The sequence below is a fragment of the Vicugna pacos genome, chromosome 12 (genome assembly GCF_048564905.1).
Source record: "Vicugna pacos chromosome 12, VicPac4, whole genome shotgun sequence".
In the NCBI taxonomy this organism is placed as follows: Eukaryota; Metazoa; Chordata; class Mammalia; order Artiodactyla; family Camelidae; genus Vicugna; species Vicugna pacos.
The window spans coordinates 31,361,397-31,382,153 of NC_132998.1; the positions used below are offsets into that span (position 1 = coordinate 31,361,397).

General features: G+C 34.2%; 1 protein-coding gene across 3 annotated transcripts in view; it reads right to left on the bottom strand.

The window, feature by feature from the left end:
• Positions 1 to 232: 232 nt before the first annotated feature.
• Positions 233 to 20,757, bottom strand: part of GAS2L3 (growth arrest specific 2 like 3) — a 33,715-nt gene continuing 13,190 nt past the window's right edge. For 2 of the 3 annotated variants that reach the window (XM_006214368.4, XM_072973172.1), the window contains exons 4-10: positions 18,652 to 18,820; positions 17,394 to 17,509; positions 15,382 to 15,523; positions 11,224 to 11,287; positions 10,414 to 10,552; positions 6,667 to 6,774; positions 870 to 5,153 (exon numbers count right to left, since the gene is read on the bottom strand). In XM_006214368.4, coding sequence (XP_006214430.2) covers positions 3,822 to 5,153; positions 6,667 to 6,774; positions 10,414 to 10,552; positions 11,224 to 11,287; positions 15,382 to 15,523; positions 17,394 to 17,509; positions 18,652 to 18,820 — 2,070 coding nt within the window. In that variant the 3' untranslated portion in view covers positions 870 to 3,821. Of the gene's footprint in view, positions 537 to 869; positions 5,154 to 6,666; positions 6,775 to 10,413; positions 10,553 to 11,223; positions 11,288 to 15,381; positions 15,524 to 17,393; positions 17,510 to 18,651; positions 18,821 to 20,757 lie in introns of those variants that run through there. The other variant, XM_072973173.1, reaches the window with a different exon arrangement.

Genomic DNA, 20,757 nt, shown 5'->3' on the forward strand with positions numbered 1-20,757 from the left:
CAGTGTAAGGTGACACTGTGACGACAGGAGACATGAAGGCAGGAAGTAAGTACAAGGGGCATCCAACCAGCCTTGGCGGGTCTGGAAGTTTCTAAGTGATGTTTAAGCGGTGAAGTGAAGGAGGGTAAAGTAAGAAGAACAGCACCTCCCAACTCCTGCTACATCCTCTGAAGACTCCCAACTCTTCTTCCTTAACTTCCCCTTTGAGCTTCATTGATTTCAAAGGCTGTCATCCTCAGCAGTGTTTTGTTTAATCATTAAGGAGACCTGGCACTTCCAGAACTTCAAAAATTGTTTTTGCTGATGATTCAGGTAAATGGAAACTACTACAAATTGCTGTTTAAAGACACTTGCTCCATTTGACCTCCGGGCTCGGGATTAAAATAAAAAATGTCACGTTCCTCTCCTCTTCCAATACACACGCACCACAATCTGGCCTCTTCCATGGCCGTTTACTGGATTCCCCAGCACCTAGCACAACGCAGTGGATCACTGAAGGGATCTACAGGACACCACTTTGTACTGCAGTTTCAGGGCTGTGTGAGAGAAATTTAAATTTATTCATTTATTCCTCTTGGAACTTCTCGTGTATGAAACCTGTTCACTCGAAGGACAATTATTTATTTTAAATGTTTTTTAAAATGGAGGCTCTAGGGCCACTTGGGGAACAAATACTGTTACTTAATGGCAAAACTTTATAGTTTCCTGGAAGCAGTGAAATAAATTCCACAATGAGAAGAACATTTTAAAAAGCAATCAAATTAAAACTATTCTCAAATTATGAATGCTTCATATGTGCAATTTCTCACATGAATCAAGTGATTCGAATGTATTAAGAACACCCAAAAAAGCAAACGGAAAACTTCATATATATGTTTAAATTTTAATGCTTGAGAAAATACAAGTTAAAATTTGATACAAACACTGCTGGCACAAGAAAACATACACAAATTTGGATTCAGATAGAGTCAGTATGTAAACCTAGATGTAAGAATGTATCATAAACAATACGTTACTGAAACCTTTTAAAGAAGTAATAGATTTTTAAGTCAGACAGAGACAGACTGCAGAAGGAATAGTAATTTTTTTTCTCAAAAAATTTCCCTTAAGTAAACTCAGTGTGGAGAGGAAAGTTAGAGATCATCTAATTTACCAAGGCATTTTGAAGATATAAGCCTGAAAGACAACACTGTAAGTCCAAACAATGTAAAAATAATCAGCATTACATTTTCCTCTGAAGATTAATTTGGTATGCTTGTCATGTTAACAAATTATAGCAATGAAAAATAAAAACTTATTCCATTCTTCTCTGGAAGCAGACATTATTTCTTCTTCCAGATATTTCAGTAATTGAAGCTCAATATTCATTTTATTAAGTATTAAAAAGAAACATTAAAAATCTCACACTATTGTTAAGAAGAAATGAAAACTTCCAACTTCAACAATGTATTTTTAAAATTGTGAAAACAACTGGATATACCAGCTCTTTAACAGCATTTCAAAATATATTGAATAAAGTATCACTCAGCCATTGTTTATTTAAAAAAATACTTTATGTTGGAAGAGAAAGCTATATAGAAATAAAAATTCATCCAATGTGAATATAATTGGAGAAATTCCCTGATCATGAATATTAATATAGGATAAAATGAGTATTTCAAAAATATTCTCACCATATCAAAGTGTAAAATCAAAACAGAATAACAGGAATTGGAAATTCGTACTATCAGTAGCCTGATGAAGAAAAGGACTACTTATAAATTAACTTCCAATTTTCAAAAAAAATAATTCTTGGAATTTGTGTCAGATGATACTTTGATTCCTGATTATTCTCAACACAAAAGTTACTGTTTACAGTTTTGTGAAATCCACTTGGAATCAGTTACATTCATTTACTTTTTTTTTTTTAAGTTGTAGAAGTTACTGATACAGAAGTATCGTTTGGTCTTACAAAGGAATAAACTCCTTCTTGAAATTAAAATTCTTCCTCTTTAAAGATACATTAAATATTTCTTGTCACTAAAAATGTAAAACTTCCAGTACTTCCTGAACATTGACTCACCTTCCAAAGATGTAAATATTACCTCAATGCCCAGATCAACAGTGGAACTAAACTAAGTATTTAGGTACTGTCTCTCTCTTTTTTGTTGTTGTTATTTTTGGAGGGGGGAAGTAATTTGGTTTCTTTATGTATTTTTTAATTAATTTTTAATTTTTTTTTTTTTAGTGGAGGTACCGAGGATTGAACCCAGGACCTTGTGCATGCTAAGCATGCACTCTACCACAAAGCTATACCCTCCTCTGGGACTGTCTCTTTTAAGAAGAGAAGCATCAATTATTTCAAAAACTAGCCTGCATATAGCTTTGATTTTAACTGTATTCCTCAGACAAAAGATCACTTAGTTTTATACAAAGGTTTCTTGTTTTATAATCTATCAACAGTAGTAGTCAGCTTAAGATGCTTATTCTATGATTACACATTTGTGTGAACCATTATTTTTCTTTAGAAAAACACTTTAAGTTTGAAATAGAGAAATACAAACCTTAATACTGAATATAACAACCTGTGATAACTGATAATACTGTAAAGTTATTAAACATATCCCTAAAACTTGAGAGTACATTAATCATTTTAAAATAGTTACAATCTCTTAAAAAACAAATTATTTACAAATATCATCTTAGATTGATGAGGTCTATGTAGTCATTATATGATCTGGGTAAGTTCCTTGGAGAATCTGCCTACAGAACAGAAAACGATGCATATATACTATCCATTTGCCATCAGAAAACTGAAGCATGACTTTATTAAAGAAAGTTAACATAATTGGGAGAATCTAATTAAAACTGGTATTGTGCTCACTAAAGAAAAATTACAACCACATGATAGAATTTTTATATAGCAGCGCTTTAAGATTCTTTAATATCACACCTTAATTTTGAGATGGTTAAAACATAATTTTGATGTTAAACAGCATTATTTTAGTGTAAAAACTGGTATCTTCACTCATAGAAAATTACATTATTTTAAAAATATTTCTAATATGCTAAAAACTACCAAACCATTTCTGTTTTCACATTGCACAATGTCCATCTAAAATACAAGGTATACATTCTTATAAATAATATGAAAAATATTTTTTCCAGATTTCAATTTATATGTCAATACCTTAATTGGTTTTACTTTTTTACCAAAAATATTGGTAACAAAATATTACCAATGTTAATGTGAGTCAGTTAAAAAATTCAGTTCCTTCTAATTTGGAAAGCTTAAAAAAAAATTTAGTAACAGTCCAACCAAAGCCAGAGCAACAGCAAGCTAATCAGCAGCAGCAGCCGTCGGTACCTGGTACTGTCCCATCAGGCTACCCTGGTCAGGAAACTGAATTAGGTACCTTTTGTAAGACAAGTGCCGAACCGTTGCTTTTAAACTAAAATGCAATAACTTACATTAAGAGCACCTCTGTTACTATTAGCAGGTAACAACCTCCATATTTAATACATATTCAAAACATAGCAACTATAGTTATAACTCTAGTAGTGTTATTTGACTTTATATTTCCCTTCATGGGCAGACATTAACAGACAATAAATGTCTATCATTAATGACAGCCTCGTGGTAATTTCACAACCATCTGCCTAAAGGGGGACCTTCTGGTGAATTCTGATGAGCCCTCTCATCACCCCAACCTCTACCCTCATCTTACTGTACTTAATGTCTGAACCCAAATGGATAAACACAATTAGGAGAAACTTAAGATGTGAAGCTAACACATTCCCTCTCTTTCTTTCCTCTGTTTTCTTAAAATAACATGTTATATTTATTTCCTAGGTTTCTTACTTCCAGTCATAACAAAATAATGGTCATCTTCCTTTTTCTTTGCAGGAGATTTTTTATCTCCACTAACTGCCTCCTTGCCAGAGGAAGGTGGTTTCCTGGTTGAGGCTGGGGCTTTGTCACTTTTTGGAGGCCCTTTGGCTGAGTCCTGGCTCCTGGTGGCAGTCTGTGCTGACTTTGGTTCTGGTTGTGTTCTGGCAGAAGACTGGGGAACACTCATGATGGACAGTGGGGTGCGGCCAGGGGACCTGGAGGAGCTGGGTCCTGTCTTCTGGGATGTGCTTTTATTCTGAGGCTGCTTTTTGGCAACTGAAACAGTATTTTTATCTTTCGATTTCTGTGCAGCTTTTGTAGGAGCAACTGAGGCTACAGAAAGTGGCTGGTTTAAATTCCAGGCTGACTTAGGTTTCGGGGCTGGCATCGCCCCCGCTTGCGGGGCTCTGTCACATGGCCCGGATCGTGTTTCCGGACCTGCGGTCGTGGTTTTGGAACCGGATGCCATCACTTTTGGAGGGGACCAGATAGAAGGAGAGGGGTTAGGCCTTACATGTAGATTTCCCTTAGGTGGCTTTGGACACTTTGATGATGAATTTAAACATGCAGCTGAGTGACAGGTTGCATTATCCCTGGAAGATACATGACTGTGTTTCAAATGCTTTGGTTCAGTTTTTCCTGAACACTTATTTGGCAAAAGTGTAGACTCATGCATCTCTCTTGACTCCTTGGCTGGAACAAACTTGGCCTTAGGAGTTTTGGGTGATAGGACACATTTTCTTAATGACTCAGACACACAAGGTGCAGTTCTTGATAAAGCTGGTGAAGCAGTGCTTTTACCTACGGGCTTTAGACAAGCAGGTGAAGATGTCACATTGTTTGAAGGAGCCTGTGGTTTCTTTGTTATGCCTTTTGAAGATTTGAGTTTAAGGTGAGAAGATGTAGCTGGAGAATTTGGAAGTTTAGAACGGACTGACCTGGAGGCTAGATCACCTCCTTTCAGGGAAGATGCTGGCAGCAACACAGCTGGTGAACATACCTGCTTCTCTTTGCTCCTTGGAAGACCAATGGGTGTGCCAGGTTTTGAATCCTGTTTCTGAAACATGCTAACTGCTGACAAAGGATTCATTTCAGGAGGCTGAGGTGTTCTGGCACACGAATCAGGCACACTTTCATTAGACACTCCTTTCTGAAATGCTAGAATTTTCTGTTCTAGTGTAGCAAACTGTAATATTCGACAGGGATCATATTTAAGCAAAAATCCTTGAAGAGTATCCCAGCCTCCACCGACACGGACCATGACATGTTTTCCATGAAGCATCTTTCCCCCAAAAGAAAGTAAAAAATAAAGCTGTAAAACTGTAAGGTGTAGTTACAATTCATTAGCACTCACAATTTGTGATGCCTGTGACCTGTGAATTCAATTCAGTGTGTTTGCTAACAGCTTCACTAGAAATCGACAGTCTCTTTCTTACGTTATTAAAATAATAAATTTAATTCATACTGAATCATGCAACTAACAATAGAGAGTCCTCCATTACTAACATACAAAACTGTAAGGACAATATTGTTCAATTAAGAATTGAATATTGAAGGAAGATAGGAGAGAAGAGAAGGAAGGAGAGGGAGAGGAGAAACGGGACTTACAGAAGAAACGTCTCATAATAAAGAAAAAAATGACAGCAGAAAGAAAAAAATGACCAAAACTCATACTTTAGAATTTAATAAATCACGTTCATATATATCAATTTAATGTTCAAAAATTTTGATACAACTTATTACTAGTTTTTCTTTGCAGATGAGAAAATTATGGCTCTCAGAGACTAAGGAAATTGTCCCAAATCACACAGCTTGGCCCAGCCCTAAACACACCAGGCTGCTCCAACCCAAATGGTGCTTTTGTGCAGATAAGACACATCCTGGGTCTACCAGCACAGCCTGAGCTGGACTTCAGGCCCCTATTCATTCAGTAAGCAAATCTGCACAATTGTATGAGGTTCCTCTGCAAATTTTAACTCTAATCCCACACTCTATGCACCACCACTGTATCATAACTGCCTTTAAGAAAAGAAAGCTAATTAAAAGATAGAACATGCACATTTGTGTTTCTGTGTGAGTTCAGGAGGTGTGAGAAGGTAATGATAATATATGAAATAAAAGAAAATAAGGGTAGTGAAATATTTTTCATACTTTTATATTACATTCTTAAATTGGGAATAAAACAGCTCTTGCATCAGAAGTGGGCAGAATTTTGAACAGGTAAAACTTCCATCTCATCAGCAAATGATTAACCAACTGCAAATTGCAGATGGGACAAAGGAAGAAAATGAACATGTATGCTGGCATACTGATGCTGTGTCAAGGAAAAAAAAAGGCCTTATTCTTAAGACCCAAAGTATATATTATCATAAAGTGCAATGTTTCTATTTATTTTTCTTCTTACTGATTGATATTTAATTTTATTAGATGCATTTGGTTTGCTTTTTTCTTCTTATGATGCAAAATTATTCCATTTTAGAAACCTCAGAAATGGAGTAAGTTACCTGAGGTATACAAAGATTCTTTTTCCCCCCAGTTATATTCAATGCCTAAATAGCCTTACTATCCTGTAGTTAGTTGTTCGCTATATTAAAGGTGTTTACCTAAACTCATTGTATATATACTCTTGAAAGTAAGTATTCCATATTTTCCCTAAAGAGTGAAGTTCTTCCATTAATAAAATCCTCTATTCCAATTTTTTAAAAAGTAAAAGGAGAGCAAAAGAAGTTTGGTAAAGCAATAAATTCAATTCCAAAATGAGATCTCAATGTAAGTAGGATGTAATGGTGACTTACTCTTATAAAGAGTATTTTATCTCCTAGTCGGTACCGTCCTTCAGATAAGTACTCGATAGAAAATCGATGAGAACAACTACAAGGAGGGTCTTCTGCAATATGTTTAACCTAAAATGAAAAATAAAAGACAAAATTTAGTGCTTGTGACAAAAACTATTTTGTTTAATGTTAAAATGCAAGGTTATTTGATAGCTGGTAAAAGCAAACTCAAAGCTAAAAATTTAAAGACAGTGCAACTATTTATTACCTCTTCTGTTTTACTTGTTGACAAATATTGAGATTGGACAGTAGTTAATCTAATAAAAGCTATCAGTGATGAAGTCTTGAGTCAGTTTCTCTCTGCCCAAGTGCAATCAAGCTGACCACTCACAGTAGTACACTCACTGACCACTAGAGGAGGCCTGTGCATGTGTACAAGAGTAAAGTCAATTCAAAACACATTCATTAAGGCACAGGAAATGTGTGAGTTCATTATTAAGCCTGAATTGTTTCAAGACCGGATTAATATATCTGTTAAACCAAAGGTCGGCCAGTCAGATAAAGTTTAACCAGGAATTTTCACTTGCCCCTTACCGTTATGCTAAAGTAATACAGATTTGTTCCAAATTTACTGTTAAAACAGAGACATTTATATCTAGTCACCCCAGACCGGGTAAATTCAAATAATTTCAATTCAAGAGGCTTTTTTCTAAAAGTGCCACTTTGTTTCAATAGTCTATTAAGGAGATGAAAGTTGAGGGGAAAATTCTACCTCCATTCCTCAAGGGGCTTACAGAATTTTTAACTGTAGTAAATATCCAAAACATGGTAAAAACTGGAATAAATATAAAAATTCAGGAATTCTATATTTAAAACTATGGAAATTAAAATAAACCGATTAAATGAAAATATTTGCTGAGATAGGTTTAATTTGAAAAAAGAAGTCACATATCAGCCACTACAGAAAATACTTTGTTTTCCTAAAATCACATTTTTGAAAAAGCAAGGCGACATATATTTCTTTCAACTACTTGTCACACAGAGTATATCTAAACAAATTAATTTAATTGAATTTAGGGATGATGGATAAAGAAAGTCTCTTCAGATATACGCAGTTTATTTAGCTGAACATTAATAGAAATTTATGATTTTCTTAATTATCTAACCCAAAATTAATGGACACATGTAGATTCACCTTGGCCTGATCAGAAGGGTCTGGATTTATCTCCCTATATCATTCATTTAGCAAAATAACATGATCATAAATAGAACTGACATTCAATCAAGTTTATCTTATTTACCTCCTGGGTGTATGTACACACTACACACACATTCATACACACACACATACACACACCACATGCAAAAAATGGCTAAAAATAATCTGAACCTGGGTAAGGAATTTACAATTATTTAAAACATTTACACATTAGTTAACAAAGTAATTAGAAAGCAGGTATATATTTCAGTCATTATTTTCCATCCATTACAGTTTCTTAAGTACACAGAACTACAATTGTATACTTCTTAATAGTACTCTAAATAATGAATCAGATAATAATTGTTCCTTACTTAAACATGATTCTAAGATCTCTGTAGATCATGTACGTAGAGGTGGACATTGAATATATTTATATAGCACAGATATATTTAAAGAAATGTGTTCCTTTTAGTTCTCATAACAAGAATGCAGACATGAAAAGTCACTTATTTTCTTTGTTTAAAATATACAAGAACCACTTATATTCAGCAGTACAAATCAGCACTAACCCACAATCTAAGGAAAGTGGTGAGGCTAAAAGAAGAGCTGTAAATAAAAAATGTTCTCTTCTGGCTTATCTATTGCATAATTAGCATTACAACACTAAAGGAAATAGCTGAAGAAATTAAAATCATCTGTAAAGGCACTACTATCAATTATTTTCATTCTCCTTGTTCTGATACACACTTTTCACAAAATAAACATTTTTCTTGTTGCTACATGGTCTTCATAATGATTACATAAAATTATTATTCTGTTAAGATAATGACTCCTACTTTACCTAGCCACTGCCCTATTTGGGATTACTTAGATTGCTTCCAATTTTTCACCCTTATAAATAATAATGCAATAAACACTTTCATTAATGCTACCTTTTTCTCTCTTCAAATATAATTAAAAAAAAAAAGAGGAGGAAAGGTATAGCTCAAGTGGTAGAACGCATGCTCAGCACCCAAGAGGTCAGGGGTTCAATCCCCAATACTTCTTCCAAGTGAAAATCAATGAAGAAACTTAATTATTTCCCCCTCATAAAAACAAACAAGCCAAAAAAAAAAAAAAAGAGGAACATTTTCGTGGCTGTTGATATCCATTCGTCAAGGCTGTTTTTCAGAAGTTTACATCATTTTCCACTGCAAACAGCAATCCCTGAGTAGAGTTCTACCAGAATTTATCAGCACCAAATTTCATAATTTTAAAAAATGTTGTTGATGTGACAAATCATATATCTGATTTCCTTGATTATCAGCACATTTCAACATTGTATTTCCTTCTTATGTGAACAGTCAGTTACCTACTGGAAATGTTTTTCTTATCAAACTGTATATGGTCCTTATATAATAGGAAAATTAACATATTGTATTTCCTATTTAATAAAAAATGTTTTCCTTTTTATTTAATTACCATTATTTTAGGTTATATGAGATTTAAAATCAAGTTTTTACCTACTACATTATCACTGCATTGCATATTGATATTCATAGGCATCATATAAATCAGTAATATAATGCAGTAATATAATATTCAGGCCTGATAAAGAGTTGTTCAGGCTGACATTTTCTTAACCTGTCTTGCAAGGCTATCCACATGTTTTTCTATGGACTTTTATCATATTAAACAAAACAATCAAAACAACAGTTTATTAGTAAAGACTTATTTGTTATTTCTTGAATAATTTTGTACATTAAGCACTTTCATAAAATACTACAATGCAAAAAAAGACTGAATTCTAAGCAACAGTCTAAGCAGAAAAAAATGTTTTGAGGCTCAGTTCACCTCCATAAATTATCATACTGCAGTCACGGCAGAAGACACACAGCCTAAGCAACTGTAATCCTATTAACTTCTACCTAATGATGTACTGGTAAAGTTTGGAAGACTTTTCAATTGAGACCCATCATCTAGCAAGTCTGCAAATACTCTGTCAGGGGGAACAGTCAGAAAAATCCCATCAGTTTGCTCTCACAACTTTTCCTCTTCCTATATTCCTCAATTATCAGTGTACCAACGACTTGAAACCTTGGAAATTATCCTAGATGTTTTCCCTCCCTATTAGAATTAGTATTCCTGTCAATTCTCTTAAATATGTCTTACACTACATTTGTTTCTTTTGCTCCTTACCTACTGTTGCTGCTCAAGTTCAGGTTCCCAGCATCCTTTGCCTGGACTATATAACCTCTACAAGACCAGAGTAATCCTTGTGATTTACAAATCAGATTACAGCACTACCATATTTAAAAAGGAACCAGTGAATTCTGTGGCCTACAGAACACTTCATGATGGGTTCCAGTCTATTTGCCTCACTCCTCCTCAAGTACACTCCCATTCCTCATCACACACAGGCAACACCAAGTCACCTTTAACATATGACACTCTGAACTCACCAGAGAGTGGAAATCAGTACTGGTGTATATTCAGAATAAGAACATTTTCTTTTAAACATAGCATCGCCTGTGGCAAACGATGAGACTGAGGCATCACAGTTGAAAGATAGTATAGCAAGTACTTACAGCTTCATGCAGCTCTTCATGTTGACAGCACGATTTTGGAATGCTGATGGAATCTTCAAGTCCAGAAGTATTAAGTAAGGTCTCCTCTAGCTCAATTTCTTTCTCAAGTTTTACTAATACTGGGGGCTCAACCCCATATCTGAAAACCAATTATGAAATCTCATCAAGCAAGTGAAGTCTGACCCAAGCACTTCCCTGCGTATCACAATAGGTTATACTTTATTTTAAAATAAAGTCCGTCTGACTCTCTTCTACCAGTTATTTCACTGGGACATCTGGAAATCATTTTTAATGTCCCACAGATTGCCAAAAATTCATATTATCATCTTTACATCACAGCATATATATTTGGGTTACTGGATGCTCCTAATATTCAATCAAGGATCCTAAAAGGTGCCTTCAAGTAAGCAGCTTGTGAGTGAAGATGGTTCTGAGCTAGGTAGGGAGGATACCAAGCCTCAGCCTTATTACTAGACCCTCTTTGTGTTCAAAGGACTTGCCTCGCCTTGAACTGCTAAAAGACTGCATACTCTCACTCTGCTCTTAATTAAAAAATTTAAGTATCCACTTTTACAGTGTAATATTTAATGAAGACAAGCTATATTGAGCAAGTAAATGTTAACACATGACATGGCTCACATGAACAGAACAAAGTTAATAAAGAAACAAAAAGAAAGAAAAAATTGTAAATTAAGTTACTTCATTTCAATCAAAAATTATTTTCACTTATTAAAAAGTGTTCTAGCCAAAATAAAGTAGCCTAAAAACTGTTTATGACATTGAAATTCTGAAATACTGTGGAATACATACCTTGACACAATTCGACCAATTTCAAGAAGACAAAGATACACCTGTCTTGGATCTTTGTGCAAAACTGTGAAAAAATAAGACCACATATTTTAAGGGGCAAATTTAAACAGGCAAATATATTTCTGGCATGGAAGAAGTAAAATAAAAGAATGATTAATACAGTAAGTTTACTTGTTTGGAGACTTAGAAAAGATTTTTGTTTTCTCTACATATTATCATCTTCCTTAAATTAAAAAAGAAACAAAACTGTATAACAAGAAGACGAAAACCTACCATGGATGACCATTATATGCACAGTGTTTTAGGTCTAAAAAACTAAGGGCTAAGTACTATTACATTAATATTTCAGATCTCTCAACAGGAGATTCTATTTGAAGAGATGTATCACCTCAATTTTATTCTAAACGATCTTTAGCATAGGACTATATGTGACTAGCCTTCTTAAACTCTTCCAAATGTAGGAGGGAGCACTTCCTAACTTATTCTATGAGGCCTATATTACCCTGATACCAAAGTTAGACAAAGACATCACAAGAAAACTAAAGACAAATATCCTTAATGAATATAGATGTACAAAATTCTCAATGAAATACTAAATCCAGCAGCAAGTAAGATTTAGCCCAGTAATACAAAGTTGGTTCAATAAATGAAAATCAATCAATACACTATACTGAAAGTATAAATGACAAGAATTATCTCAGTAGACACAGAAAAAGCTTTTGACAAAACCAAACATCCTTTCATGACAAAAAGGACTCAACAAACTAGAAATAGAATGGAACTTTAAAAATATGAAAATAGGCATCTCTGAAAAACTCACAGCTAACATCTTTATCAATGGTGAAAGACTGAATGTCTTCCTTCTAAGGCTAGGGAAAATAAGGATGTCCACTCTTACAACTTCTATTCAACATTGTACTGAGGTTTAGCCAGGGTGTTTACATAAGAAAAACAAATAAAAAGCATCCTAGGATTGGAAAAAAGAAAGGAAAACTATCTCTATTCACAGATAACATGGTCCTTTGCTTAGAAAACTCTAGAGTCTATAAAAAAAAAAACTAATAGGGCTAATTAGCAAGTTCAGTAAAGTTGCAGGATACAAGATTAATAAATATACAAAAATCACTGCACTTTGTAGATTACAATCTGAAAACAATCTAAAATATAATTAAGAAAATAATTACATTTACAACAGCTTCAAGAAGAATAAAATACTTAGGAATAAATTTACCAAAGAATTATAAGACTTGTATCCTGAAAACTATGAAACATTGTTAAAAGATATTAAATTAGATATAAATAAGTGGAAAGACATTCTACGCTCATGGATTGGAAGACATAATATTGTTATTATAATACTCTCCCAGCTGACTTACAGATTCAGGACATTTCCAGTCAAAATCCCAACAGCCTTTTTTTTTTTTCCAGAAATGGACAAGCTGATGATAAAATTCATATGGAATTGAAAGAGACATAGAATAGCTAAAATAAGAACAAAGTTGGAAGACTCATACTTCCCAATTTCAAAACTTACTACAAAGCTACAGTAATAAAGACAGTGTTTACTGGCAGAAGGACAGACATACAGACCAATGTACTAGATTGAATGTCCAGAAATAAACCCATATGCTTATGTTCAATTGAATTTCAACAAGGGTGGCAAGACAACTCAAAGAGGGAAGAACAGTCTTTTCAATAAATGCTGCTAAGATAACTGTATATCTTCATAGAAAAGAAAAAATTTAGACTCCTTCTTCACATCATATACAAAAAATAACTCAAAACTCAAGGACCTAAATCTAAAAGCTAAAACTGTAAAGCTCTTAGGAGGAAACATAGGTGAAATTCTGTGTGATCTCGGATTAAGCAATGGTTTTTTTAGATATGACATCAAAAGTATAAGCAAAGAAAAGATAAACTGAATTTCACCAAAATTAAAAACTTTTATGCATCAAAGGACACTATCAAGAAAGAAAAGACAATCCAAAGATCAGGAGAAAATATTTGCAAATCATATATCCAATGGCCTAGAATCCAGAATATAACTCTTACAAGTCTACAAAAAAAGACAATTGACCCCTCCTAAAAAATGAGCAGATTTGAATAGCATCTCTCCAAAGAAGATATGCAAATAGCCAATAAGCCCATGAAAAAAAGCTCAACAATATTAGTCATTATGGAAATTCAAATCAAAACCACAATGAGATAACACTTCACACCCACTAGGATGGTTAATTGGTTGGCCCTTGAAGAACATGGGTTTGAACTATATGGGTCCACTTAACACATGGATTTTTTTCAATAAATACAGACTACAGTATTACAAGATCTGCAGTTGGTTGAATCTGTGGATGCAGAACCATGGATACACAGGGCTGACTGTAAAGTTGTATGCAGATTTTCCACTGTAGGGGTTGGGGGTTCACCGCCCCTAGTCCCTGCATTGTTCAAGGGTCAACTGTACTTTTAAAAAATAACAAGTGTTGGCAAAGATATAAAGAAACTGGAACTTTTGTGTATTGCTGGTGGGAATGTAAAATGGTGTGGCCACTGGGAAAACAGTCTGGTAGTTCCTCAGATAAGCACAGAATTATCATATGACCCAATAATTCCACTCCTAAGTATATCCCTGAATTAAAAACATGTGTTCACTCAAAAACTAGTACATAAACATTCATAGCAGCATTATTCATAATAATAATATTATTAAATAATAAAAGTAAGAACAATCAAAATGTCCATCAGCTGATAATGGATTAAAAAAATTGGTATACCCATACAAAAAAATACCATTCATCCATAAAAAAGAATGGAGTACTGTTAGATGCTACAGCGTAAATGAACCATAATGTGAACTGAAACTAGCCAGACACAAAAGCCACATATTGTATGCTTCTATTTATATGAAAAGTACGCCAATCATAGGAAGAGAAAGTAGACTGGTGGTCGCCAGAGAATGGAGGCAGGGAGTAACTGGGTCCAATTGCAACTAGGTACAGGTTTTCTTTTAGGAGTGATGGAAATTCTGGAATTAATAAGTGGTGATATCTGCACAACAAAGTGAATATACTAAAAACCACTGAAGTGTACATTTTGAAAAGACAAATTTTATGTATGTGAAACATATCTCAATTTTTCAAAATGCTACAATTAAAAAGAAATCTAATATGCTTAATGATTAGCACACCTGGATTAAAGCAGGATACAAATTGGGGGGTAAAACAGCAATCCATTATTTTTAATTCTATACTGGACGGGAATCTCTAGAGGCATACTAAACAGGTAACAGTGGGAATAGCTACCCTGTTTGCAGACAACAGGGTGTGCACGTCAGTAGAAATATTTAAAACAACAGTAACCTAAAACAATAATAAAACCAACTAACAGTTGGTTTGCTTTTTATTACCACCATGAACCAGCAATTCTGAGCAATGTCAGTGATAAAATACTTGTCTCTATCAGGGCAGACTACTACTTCCACGACCCCCACCCTTAGTATGCTACTGCTCCTAACAAAAAGTTATAAATTCTGTGTGTGGGGTGTGTGTGTGTGTGTGTGTGTCTGTGTCTGTGTGTGTCTGTGTGTATATACATAAATACTTCGAGGAAACTTCGATGGTTTTCACTTTGGTCACTGCACAGATGCTTCTGTTGACTTAAAGGAAGTGAGAAAATACATCAGTAATTCTTTAGTAGAGTATGATCTTTTAAAATGAATTGTCAAAAACATTACTCCACTTAGATAACCAAGTTGGCAGCTGCTGTTTACGAGGTAAATCTAAGCACTGTGAGCATACAACATTTGGCCTTCTGTTATTTCTGTAATTACCTAAAGACAAACTACTCTACCAAGTAATTGTTGACGAAAACATTAATTAGTTAAGCATTAGTCCAGAACCTTCCGGTAGCCAACTCATTTAGGAAGTAAAATATGTCTAGGCCACTCTAGATATTTAGGATCTATAACTATAAATGAAAAGCTTAATCATATATTTAATTCAGAATCTGATTCTCCAATTGTTTCATGTGTATTTCGAGTATAAGTTTTTCTAGGGAAATGAGATGTGGCATTTGAGCCCTTATTTGGAAAAAAAAATTCTAGTGAGTTATATGAAAAATATCCTAATAAACATTAAACACAACAACAATAACACTTACCTAAACCTTCAGATTCAAAGAGGTAAGTCTCATCCACTCCAATGTGCCTGCACCAGTGAAGGAAGTTCGCAGTGTTGTCTCTAGCAAAGAATGAACCTGACGCAGCATCTTTCTTACAGGGCACTTTTCTCATTGGAAAATTCTGGAAAAGACAAAAGACTAATTTCTTACATGCATCAAGGATATTTTCATTAGATGTCCCTTTTAACATTATTAAATAAATAGTCACTGCATCGAATGTAACAAAAAAGTACACAATACAGGGGGAAAGGCTGGCATCTTTGAAAATATTTTATTTTGCTTTTTTTATGTATATTCCAGAAAATGACTCCTAGGAAAGCAATCTGGTCAAAATTAGAAGTAGGATCATGCATCTCTAACCTCTTTATTTTTAAAATAACACAAGAGTCTTAATTAAAATGAAAAATGACAGTCTAATAATTCCAAAGCATATCTCTATAGGATGTCTCTCCATACATAGTTCAATACAAACACAAAATTACTGCTATGTTAAAGGTTTACAGACACACTCATTTTTGTTTACTTCCTTATTTGCAGATTCATAAATATGGTTGTGAGTTTCTTGAGGAGACTTTAAAATAAGGAAGTAGTAGCTCATTCTTAATTCAAGTTCTTTGAAAACTAACAATCTAAGTTTTACAGAATCCTTTTTTTTTTACTATTTGGACAAGAGTATTCAGATAATCATGCTGAGGCTGAGGGGTTTTTAGTCTTAAATTTTCACTTGAATAAGAAATTCACGCATATGATTTTTTAAAATGCACTAACACAGTAAAGTATACGTCTTTCTTCCCCCTTTATCCCTCAGTTCCTCTCTCTTCCTAGAGATAACCACTGTTACCAGTTCCTTATATTTCCTTCTTGTTGCTATTATTTTCCAGAATTAAAATAGCTTTGTGAGTTTTTCTAATTGTATACAGAAAAAAAATCCAACACAGCCAAATACAAAGATAGTTAGTATCAAATGAAATCTTCTCATCCACATTTTATTAAGACATCTCTATACACAAGTATACCTGTACCTACAGAATGCCACAAGAACACACTGTTCTGCACTCTGATTTCTGTGTGCATGTATGCATACACACTTAATGACAGGTTGCAAGCAACTTTTGGGGTAAAAAAAAAAACAGATTAAAATAGTCATTTTTAATGAATACATAATATTCTACTCTGTTACGTACCATAATTAATTTTAAACAACTTCTCTACTGATGAGCATTTAGGTTATTCTTAATTTTTTTTGCACAATCATTTTTGTAAGTTTGTGGTTATTTTCTTAGAATAAATTCCTCAAAGTATAATTATGTTATGTATTAAAGTTTGTGCTTTATTTTCAATGTGATATATATTACCCACTGTCCCCCAGAAAGATGGTACTATTATACTTCCACCAGCACTATGTTAATGTTCAGACCCTGAGAACACCCACAGACCTAAGGGCCTAGAAGTGAAAACATCCATATTTGATGAAAAGAGAGGAGACTTTATCTACTTCAAATCATAACTTCAGGGTCAATGAAGGAAACTGTCCTAAAAAAGAACTATTTATTCAACTAATATTTACAGAATTTACCACCAAGACAATATATAAAGAATAAAAAGATGAAGAGGAAGAAGATGATAGCTGCTAACTGTGTACCAAGAACCATCACAAGCTCTTTTCTCATTCATCTCTCACAACAAGTCTATATTGTTCTCAGTAAGAGCTAGCTACTAGATATTTACTAGGCACCAGGCACTAATCCATCTATATATTATCCCATTTGATTCTGCTGAATCCTTGAAAATATATCCTACAAGGTAAATGTTAGTTTCTCCATTCAGCAAGTGAGAATATTTTTCCAGATGCTCAAAATCATTAAGTAAACTACCCAAGGTCTTACAGAGTAGTTTGGGTGGAAGTTTATAACCTTGCAGAGATGATAAGAAATGTACATAAATCAGTATGTACCAAGGTATAAAATCACTACTGTCAAACATTTTCTTACCCTTGGTTCTTCAGAGTTGCATGTTTTCACCATGTTTTGAAGAACATTAATCAGCTGGCATAATAGTACTCCATTATCAAGTTCTTCCAATAATCTTTCTGCCTTAATTTCAATACCTAAAAACATATTTCAAACCTAAGATTCTTCTAGAAACAGTAAATTCAAACAATATGGTTAAAGTTGAATTAAATATAATCAGATTATAACTGAAACACTAGACAAATATTAGATCAGACTCCAAGTATTTATTCTTAGAGGATACACTTAGAACAGCAGATGTCAAATTAAGTGAAAGATAACTGGAAAAAAAAACCTAAATGTAGAAGTACAGAAAAAATAAAATATCTACTTTATTTCATTTAAAAAACACCGAAGTGTTTTTTATATTTCAATGTTCACTATTAAGGTTAAGTTTTGATTCACAGCATATTACTACTGCTTGCACACAGAAAAAGATTCTCTATAAAAAAGATGGACTTTGTTGCAATTTAGAAATTAGAGATAACAACATAATAAGCACTCAGGAAACACCAACTTTTCACCTCTAAAATTCCTTCTTTAGAAGCATTGTCATTATAAATAAACTTTAAAAAAACTATCCAAATCTTTAAACTAATGTAAGGTAGAGTATTTACTGTGTTTTTAATGATCTTGAAAGGCCACAGATAAGCTTTATATATATATATTCCTTTTCATGAAAACCTTGGAATGCTACATGAAATTCTGCTTTTAAAAGAGAATTTTTTTTTCTGGGGAGAGAGTTCAGAGCACTCATATCCTCTAAGTGAGTAAAGAAATACGATGTCATACATTGTCCAACCTGACTCTTCCTCCTAGGTTTCATATGCCTCTGCCCCTCAATGTCTCACAAACAGTAATCATTTTAACTATAGTATATATTCCATCAAAATCTTGTGCCACAAGATTAAGGGGAAAAATCAGCAAAATATAGATCCCCAGTTAGACCTATACACGTAAAAAAACCCACTAACCATGAAAATGTTGATTATTCACAGCTTTTACTACTGACTTCTTCTGTTAAGCCTCAGACGAGCTTACTATTCAAGCCCCGAGGGTCAGGTGAATCAGAGTATCTTCCCAACTAGAATGTAAGCTTGGTGAGAAAAGGGACATCAAATATTTCATTCATTAGAGGATCCCCAGCCTTTGGAACAATCATTCCGTGTCAAAGAGTAAGAATCTAAATAAACATTACTGAATAACAGAATACAATTTTGAGTCACTTTGCAAGCCTTACCTAATAAACCAGATAACCAGATTGACAGATCCTCTTGCATGGGCAACAGGGTGGCTTCGTGCCTCACAGCTATCCACTCGTCATACTGACAAACATCAGCCAAACCTGGCCCATGTCTAGGGGTCAGCGGACTCCGTGGACTTAAAGGCAGGTCTTCTCCAAACCATACCTAGAGAAAACACCAACCAACTGAATGGATGTGAACTTGTTAAAAGTCAGCATGCCCAACATTTACATTTAAGTCATGAATTATAGACCATATATTTAATATACACACATACAAAACTGCAGCAGAAAAGTAATAAACTAAAAGCAAACTATTAGCCTAGATAATTGAGACTTTTTCCATATTTAATTTGGTGATAAATGTAAGTAAATGCCTAATTAATAAATGAATTCTACTATCGAACCAAGAAGATAAAAGTCAACAAATAATATTTTTCCTTCACTTGTTAGCTGCATAAGTTTAACAAGTTGCTTAACCAGAGTCTCAGTATCCTGGCTGTAAAATGAGTTAATGATACCTGCCTTACAAGATACATCTTTGGAGCATCTAGCATTGGGCCTGGTAACATTTATTGAATAATGGATAAATGAGTGAATGAATGCATAAATGGCATTTTGTAAACTTGAAAACATAATATCAGTGTTATATGAAAAAACTAAATAATCTGGTCTGTCACCTGATTTTGCATGGTCCACAAGCTAAGAATGCTTTTTACATTTTAAAACAGTAGTTATATAAGTACCTTCATAATTGCTTCAATTTTGCCTACTGACTCACAAAGCCAAAAATATTTACTACCTGGTCAATCCCTGGTTTAGAATAAAAATTAACATAAATGTGCTATTAACCAACACTTACAAAATTTTGAAATACAATTAAATACACTTTTAATATAAGATTATTTAGAGAAAAGACTGTATCAAATCTCAATTAAAGAAGGAGTATTAGAGACCAAATGAAGTGACAAAGGGGTTCCCACAGGAGGGGAGCTTGAAATGGAGGGTCAGAGCTTGAGTGAGGTGGGCATCCACACATGGGGACAGCCCTGTGCAGTGTCAGACCCTAAGTAGGACAAGGAGGGTGTCCACTGGGGACAATGGGGGGAACGTCCCAGTACACAGTGTCAGAGCCCAAGTGAGCTGAGAAAGGCATCAGCTCACGGAGGGGCGGCAGCAACAACAGGAGACTGGTTACATACACAGGCATTTATCAGATGGGAGCCAGGTTTCTCACTGCCAAAGAACAGACATACAACTATGGAATGAGAGGAAAACGAGAATGAACCCTATGGTGCTGGGCTGGAGTATCTTTTACTAGAAAGCAAAGAAGTGCTCAAAGAATGATGGGGACATGCAAAAGGACACAGAAGTCGGCTTGAAGGGACTTGTACTGGCTAAATTAAGAACAATTTAAGCATCAAAATAATGATATAAATGGATTATAACACATGAATAAAATAAACTGGAATTTCCATGAGGAAAAAGATTTTTATACAGTTTCAAAGTATTTCCCACAAAATACTTATTACAAAGAGAAAAAAAGAGTAATTTTACAGTAAAGAAACTCGTCAGGCAGCAACTTAGCCAAGTGACATAGGTGAACATGGTTGATAATGGAACAAACCAAAATCATATGCCACCTGATAGAATGCAGTGAGACAATGCAGCATCCCTCTGTGATACTCCTGCCAAGATGAATAACCTGAATCTAATCATAGAGAAGAACATCAGGCAAATCTAAACTGAGGGGCATTCTAAAAGACAATCAGTCTGTAATATTCAAAAGTGTCAAGGTCCATAAAGAAAGCAAAGATGAAGATACTGCTCTAGACTGATAAAGACTAAGAAACGGGACAACTAAACTCAGTAGGTGATTCTGAACTGGACATTACTGAGACAACTGGCAATACTTGAATATGGTCTAAGTCTTAGATGGTAGTACTGTACTAATGTTAATATCCTTATTCTGATCACGTCATTGTGGTTGTGCAGGAAGAAGTTCTCGTATGCGAGAAATGTACCAAAGTATCAGAGGTAGGGGGCATTAGATTGGCAACTTACTCTTAAATTGTCCAGCAAACAAGTATCTCTGTTTTATAC